The 10,450-nt window shown below is 37.9% G+C and overlaps 1 protein-coding gene across 1 annotated transcript; it reads right to left on the minus strand.

Moving 5' to 3' along the window:
• Window positions 1-3,145: 3,145 nt before the first annotated feature.
• LOC112514422 (pentatricopeptide repeat-containing protein At1g71210, mitochondrial-like) lies at window positions 3,146-9,035 on the minus strand. The gene is made up of 3 exons (XM_025120893.1): window positions 8,961-9,035; window positions 5,769-8,683; window positions 3,146-4,605 (listed from the first exon to the last, which is right to left on the minus strand). Exon 2 carries the CDS (start codon window positions 8,467-8,469, stop codon window positions 5,803-5,805), a length of 2,667 nt encoding a protein of 888 aa, XP_024976661.1. The 5' UTR covers window positions 8,470-8,683; window positions 8,961-9,035; the 3' UTR covers window positions 3,146-4,605; window positions 5,769-5,802.
• Between the last annotated feature and the right edge of the window lie 1,415 nt (window positions 9,036-10,450).

Here is a 10,450-nt window from a genome sequence, read left to right on the forward strand (position 1 = left end):
AATCTGTTAGACACGGTTCTACACACGACTTCCCAGAACTGTTTTGTGCCACATTGAAGACACCCGAATATTCATCGCGAAACAACCATGTAAAGAAGAATGCGCACTAAGATGCCCGGGCGTTCCTTGAAGACCAACGGAAACTCCATGATGTATGAAGCGCATGGATTGATTTTCCCAATTATGCACAACATCTCTTAAGGTCTTAAGCCACTCCATTCCCAAAACCACATCCAGGTGTCCCATGTCGAATAACAACACGTTGACAGTGAATTCACAGGAGCCGATCATTACCTTAAGGTTCGAACACATTTGAGTAACCAACATTTTATGCCCATCACCGAGTTGAATCCGGATGCCAGGAATGACCAAAATAGGAAGACCCAATGCCAAAACCAATTTTTGGGATATAAACTTGTGAGTCGCCCCACTGTCGACCAGAATCACTAAGGGAATACCCGAAATGGAGCCTTCAAATTTAAGAGTCTTACCACCCGAATTGGCTGCCGAAAACGTACCTAAGAGCTCCAAGGAATTGCAACTTCCGGTGGGAAGGTTATCGTTCTCCAAAGCCTCCTGCTCCTCATAGGTTTCCATGTTGCGAAGTGCTCCGTCTTCCTCCTGCAATTCATCATCTCCCAACAGTAAAATACGAAGTTTTCCTTCAGGACATTTGTGACCAGGCCCAAACTGCTGCCCACACCGAAAACATAATCCCTTCTTTCGTCGTTCATCGCACTCAGAACGTGTGAGAGAACGAACCCCACGATTTCGATTAAACAGATTTGCAAAATCTGTCGAAGCACTAGCTGCAGAACGATAATTAGGGAAGGATTTTTTAGGATCAACTTGTGAAATTGGAGGTTTAGAAGTTGCAGATATAGACTGAGGTCCTCTTAACTCCGAATGGCCCACATACGCATCCCGCGTTCCACCCTCAAAATTCATTCCCAGACCAAGACCTGTATGATACTTGAAGCGAAATTGAGAATTGCTTCCTGATGAAGGATGGAACATCTCCTCCACATCCTTAGCCAGATACATAGCTTCAAGGCGTGATTTGGGATGATGTAAACGGACCCACTGCTTGACGTCATCACGCAAACCAGCCAAAAAATACCCCAACGATTGTTCCTCTGGTAACCAAGGAACTAACGAGAGCAAATATTCGAAATCATCGATGTAGTCATGGATAGAGGATACCTGTTTGATGGTTGCCAACATCTCAAAAGGATTGTGAATTTTCAGACCACTAAAACGATGCAACAGCTCTTTGGTTAATTGCTCCCAGGTAATTGATTCGTATACTTGCTTCACAATGGTGAACCAATGGACAGCAACCCCTGTCATACTCAATTGCGCCAGTCGTATACGTAAATCAATTGGAGTGTTATTGATTTCGAAATACAACTCCACTTTTTGAATCCATCCTTGTGGGTCAAAACCCGAAAATTCTGTCAACTTGATCTTCTTCACAGCCATGGTAAACTAGCGTGGAAACCTTCTCCAGACCCTGGCCGAATTGCGTTCCCCATCATTGGCGATAAAAAATCCATACCGCTCGGAGTAGCTGGTGGTGGAGTGGCCCTGTCGATTCCAGAAGCATCGCCAGGAAGTGAGAATGGTTGTCTCTCCTGCTGTTTCACCCAGCCAAGCATTATTTTACGAAATTCCGTTGACTCTACTTGTTCAGAATCCATTGAAGCCTTGATTTCGAGGATATCAGGCTGAATTTTAGCAATTTGTTCATCGTGTTGATCGAGACGAGCTGACTGAGAACGGGTTTCCATCGACGGTTGAACCATGATCGAGGCAGGTCATGGCAGGTCGGACCAATGATAGAGAATAGAAATAACAATTGGAATTAACACAGAAAAAACTATGGAAGGAGGTTATTTGATTGAAATTGGAATGAAAGAGAAGAACAATTAACAATCCAGGGAATCTTCCCTTCTCTCAGCAGAAAATGAGAGCCAAAATTGTAAGACATAAGAAATCCAAAATTGTCCCCTACGCTCCCTCCATTCCAACAATAAAGCCTCTCTCCTCTAACAGACTTAGCCACTTTCAGATTGTCCCTTTTTAGCCCTCCTTTTATAAATTTTTAACATTTTATCCCCTTGAACTAATTTATCCTGATCCCTATCAGTCAATTTCCGGATACAAGTCTTGAGGACAAGACTTTATTGGAAGGAGGGAGTAATGATACGGATCTATCTAATCTGAGCTCAGTGCTCCTTCTCCTTAACAGTCGAGCTATTTCTTTCCTTTCAAGAAGCACGAGTAGAACGGTTGCGCTGCTACTCTAGGCTCGCTTCTTCAAGCTCCGCCTCTTATTGAAAACGGAACTAACGAGCAATCAAACAAACTAAAGCGCTAACGTTATATTACTTAGTAAAACAACCTTTCGCGCTAGGCGCTCCCTTTTTTTGTCTAGGTGGAAGCTGGCGACGGGGCTTGCTTAAACAATCATTACCCAAGCCCAAAGTGTTGAATGTTTATTCCAGACGGCCCAAAAAAGTGGAAGATAGGGTTAGGCCCAATTAGCTATCTCATATTGAAAGTGTGTCTAATAAATGGCAGGAATGCGGGTAGCATGAGGTCATTGAGATTTTTCTTGTTAATTGAGTTAAGCTCTTAGATGTGGCTTTGAGAGAGGGAGATTTCCCTGGAGTTGTGTTTGTTCTTTCTATGGTAAGTTCCAATTTCGTGAATAATCATTTGTTGATTTCCCTTGCCTTTTAAGGCTTTCATTCTTCCAAATTGTTTGAGTTCCTATCAAATAGCATACTAGTTATGAAGTTGAACCAGCTCCCGATTGCTAGGCCGCTAATTCTGTGGTGTAGTTTGAGTATAAGACCAATGGTGCATACAGTAAGTGAATTGACTTGGGTTCAACGATAGGTACTCATAATTAGGAGATTCCTTGTCTACTTTGTTGGAAATGCATTGTGATAATGATGCTGCAATCTATATGTCCAAGAATCATAATTTTTTCCTTCTTTTCCTAGATATTTAGAAAATTTTAGTTATTCATAACAGTCATGGATCTTTTCCTAGAATATTTAGATTATTTATGTTTTACTACTTATGATGATATAGTTTAGGTGACAAATTTTATAACACAACTAGAACATACCCTCGGTCTTTTCGAACTGTATCTACATTGTTCAGTCAAATGATTCATTATTTGACAAATTTCTCAGGTACGCAATATCTCATGCACCCCAGTCACCCAACTCAATAACATCAAGGTTCTAAAATGAAATCTTTCTTGAAAAGGAAGCACCTTTAATTTTGAATTTCATCGTGACAGAAGAAACAACTCTTTTTAACTATCCTAAAATTAGAAACAACTCACTTAGTCACCTGGCAATCATAATTATGTGATTGAATTGTTCCCCATAACTTTCTTGTGCCATATGATCAACAATGAACATTATAATAGTCATATTATCTAACCAATAGCCAAACACTTGTTACCAAACTCAAGAAGTAATAGTCATATTATCTAACCAATAGCCAAACACTTGTTACCAAACTCAAGAAGTAATAGTCATATTATCTAACCAATAGCCAAACACTTGAAGTCAAGAAGTAATTTGTTTCAAACTCAAATTCAAAAGTGAAATCTTCATTTGGGAGCGAGGTGGTGCTAACTACTACGAGCCAGGATAACATGCATTCACACACCTGTCCAAATTTCACCTCGAATAATTCTTAATTGTTTTCCTTTTTTTCTCCCTTTCAGTTTGAATATTAGTTAACAAAGTTTCATATGTAACAAAATAATATTTTCATTATATGAGAACATGGTAGTTGCTTGTACACTCACATCAGATAACATGCTTCACCTGAGGGTTTTCCATATGATATCAGTGGCACAGTTATAAAGCAGACCCCCAGAATAAAACAAGGAGACAGAACCTTTTTGTTCATCCAGCCAATCAATTTAAGATTACATAATTAGGAGAAACAAGGAAAAATAGAGTGACTCCGTCTTTCCATTTTCTATTTTGGGCAAAGTGCAACAAAAGTTTGTTGTTAATTCCTATTTGGTGTAACAAATAACTTTTCTTTCTCAATCAATGTAACAAAGTTTCCAATTTCTAATCTTTTACCAACTTTAACCGGTGGTCTATTGATCTTGTACATTTGATGACGTCATAACCCTTTGGTAATAATTCCTAAAACCTTTAGCATATGGGTATTCACGTCATCAAATGTTACAAGATCAGCATGTTACCGGTGAAAATGGGTACATAATATGAAATTCTAATACTTTGTTGCATTTTGCCTTCTAATTTTCCATCTTTTGCATCAGCCAGGAAGCGACTCAACTCCATAATGCAACCTAACATCGATTTATTAATTGTAAATTTTGAATTCCAAAACACAGCATGAATCAAATTGTATGAACTAAAACAAGGAATAGCTGAGAAGATTAGCAGAAGTATTCGTAAATCATAAAAGCATCATAAGGTCGAGAGTGCTTACAAGGTAAATAGCAGAGAAGAATGCAACAGTTACAAGGACCAGTGGCCAAAATGCCAGGAAGAATGTTCTTTAAAGCCATAGCGAGAGTTCAGCATGTGGAATCAAGCCCTGACATACAGGAACGAAGTGTAAAATCCAAACTCTAGTAAATAACAAAAAGAAGAAAATGAGGCCCAAAAAATAACTACATTTAGTTACAACAAAGAGTACAGGCTTAGTCTGGTACCATTGCTTTATTCACACAACTTATTCGATGATATAATAAAAAATGTGACACTTTCGTGCTGGTTGTTTTTTTTAACGGTACTGAAGTCTGAATTCTCATTTCCCTTCTTATGATAAGAGGTGGTGCTGGAGTCTGAAAGCAGAATCAATAAGGTTGTTTGTTTTTATAAACGGATAAATGCATATGATATAGTAGCAACTCCTACATAAGATCTCAGTGAAAGTCCTCCATTCAAAAATGGTAATCGAGTTCACAAGTGTTCTACAACAATCAGTAACTGTAGAACACAGAGCGGGCACACTGCACCATAGTCATGGGACAAACCCAAATATTCTTGATGATGATCAAGAATAGTGCATTTGATGATTTTAGATGAAGCACTGTACTAAGATAGCAGCAATGTCATATATAAGAGCAATCCAAGGCATTTTTATGGTTACGAGTCCCTGATTCCATATAAGAAAGATATAAAAAGCATGTAAACAATAGTGGAAGAAAATAGGTTAGGTAGGCAAAACATGAGAAGTAATTGGAATACGACAGCCACGTAGTTAAAATTTATTGTGAGGTGGCCAAGTCATAGGAGGGGTCAAACATATATCTTTTAGAAGAATATGTGAAGACTGAAGAATATTGGGGGAGTTACCAAAAAGATATAAAGCCACATCTGACTGGTATAAGAAAGGTCCACCCTTTAGTATATCATCTAATGCGCTTTATTAATAAAGCAATGGTACAATATATCAGTGCATCATATATCTTATCATATCTTGTTGGAAATATTAGTAATTGAAGATCAAAGGCAATTGCCACAAGAAAGCTATAAATCATACAAATCCATCGTTCTAATGTCACAAAGCAGAACAAAATAATATGATATCCGAGTTATATATGAAAATGACTAATGTCTTTATTATTGTATTCTCTGATAAGAATATCACATCTAAAGGGGAAACGAAGTGTACATGGAAGTCAAACTAAAGGTTTAATATGAATGAATTCTGGGCATCAAAAATCAAAGTCTAGTAGCTTAAATATAGTGCACCTGTTTCTGCAAGCATATAACCCTCTCCTCATACTTAAAGCAATAATTTAGTAGCCTCACTTGGAACAAACCCTCTGCGTAACATCTCCTCCACCCACACCTTAGCATCAGTTTTCCTACCATGCCTGTAAAATCCATGCACCAGAGATTCATAGGTCCACTGATTGGGCTCATGCCCCTTTTGACATATCTTCTGAAACAACAGAGAAGCATCATCTACTTGTTTCATGCTTAGTTTTCTTATAAGCATATTGTAAGTGTATATATCAAGTGGGAAGCAGTTTCCCACTACTTTTTCCAAGTCATTAGGATCAATGTCATTTCTAAAATGGTTGGAAAACAAATCGACTAGCTCCATAAGTCTCCAAATAGGAGACATCTCATCAGGGGACCTCAAGTCCATCCAAGTGTTGTATAGCTCCTGATGCTTCATTGAATGCAAAAGCAAGTTGTTACCAATAAAGGATGACAGAGGACGGCCAACTCCAATCAAGTCAACAATAAGATCCATGACCTTGTCATATCGCTTATGTCTGCACAATGCATAAATTAGTTCCTCATAGCATTCAAGACTTGGTCTGACGGTCTTCTCCTTCTCTCTAATTTCTGAAAAGACGCTTAATGCTATGTCCGGTTTATTTGCTTTGCAAAGACCAGTGACCATAGTATTGCATACTTTTCTGCCTATCTTTCGTCTCTTTAGGATATCATAAAAAAAATGTAGAGCATCAGATACTTTTTCACTCCTTAGATAACTCTTCAACATTAGAATGTCAGAACGAACATTAGGAGAAATTCCACTTCTCTTCATCATCTCATATACTTCTCTTGCCAGGTCAGGTTTCTTGGCAAGGCCAGCTCCTTCCATGAAAATGTTGAAAACACCACAATCAAGCTCATGAAGAGATAGCTGCATTTCCAACAACCTTTGAAATTGTTTCTCTGGATTTTCCATCTCACATACACTTTGAACAACTGCCCTGAACAATAGACGGGTTGGGGTGTGACCTTTTTCTTGCATTTCAATCAGTAGTCTAGCAGCAATGTCTCCCCTTTTTGACTTGATAAACCCGATTATCATGTTACTATAAGCACGTCTAGTTGTAACTTTCTGGAGCTTGTTGAGCTCCCGGTGTATGAAATAACCATCCTCAACTCTCCCAGTCCTGCAAAGGGCCATGATATAATTTTCATGAATTGAATCTGTCAGTACAACATTTTTCTCTAACGCTATAAGAAACAACTCATTCATCAGTTCAAGCTTTTCCAGCTTGCATAAAGCGTCAGCAAGGATAGAAAAGGTCGTTTTACCAGGAAAATACCCTTGCTTAATTAGATTCTTGAAAATACGATATGCATCAACAACACTTCCATCCCCACAGAGGGTGTTCAAAAGATAATTAAAAGCCATGCTACTCGGTGATAACCCAAGCTCCCCTCTTGAATCATATAATTTGAGAGCAACATCAACCATCCCTGCCTTGCAAAAGAAGCACAAAACAATATTCATAGTCAGCTCATCAGGGGGTATATTGTTTTCCCTCATCTCAATTACCAAATCACACACTTCCTCAAGTCTGTTCTCTCTCAAAAGCCTCATTATCAAGGTGTTATAACGGAAAATATCTGGGACATAGTGAACGACCAACTCCTGGTTCCTTGTCTTCTGCATGAACTCCATAGCTCCATCTAGCTTCCTAGCCCGTAGAAGCTCTCTAATCCATATATCATAGACATAGAATTCCCCAAACTCATCCACCAATTTCCCAGCCTTATCAAATTGATCATTCTTGCATAACCCATCCACGAGAGCACCAACCATGTGCCCACGACTCTTTATTTTGACCCCACTATCCATCATTTCACGAAGATATGTTTCTGCTCTATCAAACTCCTTTTTCCTACAAAAAGCCTTAATCAATATAGAATAAGTGACCTCTGATTCAAACCCTCGACTCTTAATCTGTCTTGCAACTGACTCAACTCCATCAAAATCATCCTCCTCTACCAAAGCATTCAAGAGTACATGATAAGAAAAATCATCTAAATCAATGCCCTGGTATCGCATTCGGCCGAATAATTGGAGTGCAATCTCCAATTTTCCTGCCACAGCATAACCCATCACTAAAATGGCATGAAAATTGGTCTTGTGACCGCCGCGATGCTTAGAATAGTTATCCAGATAATCCAACATCAAAGACATTAACTTTGCCCTCGAAAGTATCTTAAAGATAGCATTGAACGTAGCCCGAGTATGGTGAAACCCTGGTTGCCTCCCTGCCCAATCAAAGAACTTCAAGCAAGACAACACATCTTTCCCGTAGGACAACACATCAAGAACGAGTGACTCAGTAAGATGAAGATTCAACTGCGACAGAGCCACATCTACGGCTTCACGTGAAGACATGAAATCTTCATTCTCACCAATGCCTCTGCTGCCACCATCAAAAGATAAGATTTCAAGTATGCGCTCAATAAAAGGGCTCCTACCAGACATGAACCATTCTCGGAACGTCACCACCACATCCTCTGCCTGTAATTTCTGTACTGGTGAGTCAGACGAATATAATGGATTTAAAAGGACGATATTGGTGGCAGCAGATGCTGCTGTAGTTGAATACTTATAAAAGGTATCATTTTTACTGAGAGGAGAAATGAGAGCCCTGATAGAAATTTGCTTCAGATATCTTAGTCTTGCCATAAATTGTGAAGTAGAATTTTTGTAAGCTACTGCATCAACAGTGCCTTGAATGCAAACTGTTAATTTTCTTGAAGATCTGCAGCCCGGAATTCAGCTGGGAATTCTTGCTTTGATGAGTTTCTGTTGAAGATTCAGTAACAAATAATACACAAGAAGACAACGACGTGAGATGTTTCATGGCAGAGTATCCTAGCCACAGTGGCGAATGCACCACCTAATAAAAAAACAACAAAGAGCAATTGTTGAGCATGTAATCATACAGTAAATTTTACAATTTACAAAGTAACTAACAACACAATTAATGGTAGTTCAGTTCTGTTTGTAACCTAAATTTACAACATAACCAACTAAACATAGCAATAATCACTTTGGCTTGAACCCTAGTTGATCAATAATCAATTAAAACTGAAAATCATTTACGCAAAGCAGTCAAGCCGAAAAGTATCGACTTACTGTATGTATGAATCAACTAAAACCCCTAATTTACTTACCTATATGGAGGCTCGATCTACCAAGTAGACGATCAATTTATTCCCAGCAAAGTGACGTCTTGGAAGGAGGAAGACCAATATGGATATTAGGGTTTTTCACAATAAGTTTTTCTAACAAGAAGCATGAGAGATGATTTGCTTCCATTTTTAAGGTCTTGCATTTTTCAAAATCAGGAACTCATTTCTCCAAAAATTTAAATTTTACTTAAAATAAATGCCAACAACAATCAATTAAAAGAGATGAATGGACCAAAAAATGTCTTTAATTTTGATTTTAATATTTTAAGATCAAAATAATTAGATTTTAAAATATGAAAAAAGATATTATAATAAATTTGATTTTTTATAGCTAAAATAATTACATTTTTAAGAAGTGCCAAAAAAGTGATTAAGCAAATCCTTAAAACTAGTAAATAGTAAAACAAAATGGATTCAGAAAATCTCACTGTAAGGTTTAGAAAGGATAGGGATGTTCATTGTTCGGTTCATTTTGTGGGAAGAATGTGAACGGAAATGCCTGGCGTGGATACCTAAATATCCAAATTGAAACCAAATCGTAGGTTGAACTAAATCGAATCAAACCGAAATAAGACGGTTATCCATAAATCTTTTCATAGTTATCCGAACTTATGAAAAATATCGTTTGCAATATAATCTTAAAATAGAAATATTAAATCCATTCCACTATAACTAAATAAAGATAATTCAAGCGCTACATACTAAAATGAGTTTAGTTGGAGAATGAAGACGACAAACTTAATTCAAGATTCATTAACAACCATTGAGTCAAATATGATTTATCAAGGCCCATTATAGCTAATTAAGATCAATGAAGCCCATCAAGGCTCGATCAAGTTCATTAAGAGTCACTAAACTCATGAAGATTCAATATAATTTATTACCACCCATGAAGGCCCAATTAGGTTTGTTAACAGCTACTTCGTCCAATACCACCTATCAAGGCCGAACATAGTTGATCAATAGTGACCGAAGCCTATCCAGGCGCAATACATTTCATTAAGAGCCGCTAAATCTCAGGAAGGCCCAGCATATTTCATTAAGAACAACTAAGACCCAATATATTTCCACCGAAGTCCGAACAACTAGACCATATATATATATATATATATATATATATTGAAAGGGGAAGAGTTTCCCCAGGCAATTTTATAAAGACAGTAAAAGAGTGTCACCGAAACAAAGCAATCAACAAGAAAAACTACGGCAACTTTGACTTACAAACCAAGTCATAAGGAGCCAAAAATGACAAAGGGAATTACACCAAAACAGAAGAAAACCATAAGCCAAAAGGCAAAAGGCAAGAAAAACCCTTAAGTTCCAAAACCGAGAAGGCACACCACCCACGTAATCACTTAACATTGGACTTCATTAACTTCTTCCTTGTCTTCCAAGCCATCCGATGAAGAATCTGCATCTTGATTTCCGCAATAACTTTATCCCCYGAATGATTGAAATTGTCAAARAACTTC

The sequence above is a fragment of the Cynara cardunculus genome (genome assembly GCF_001531365.2).
Source record: "Cynara cardunculus var. scolymus isolate 2C chromosome LG 6, CcrdV1, whole genome shotgun sequence".
NCBI lineage: Eukaryota > Viridiplantae > Streptophyta > Magnoliopsida > Asterales > Asteraceae > Cynara > Cynara cardunculus.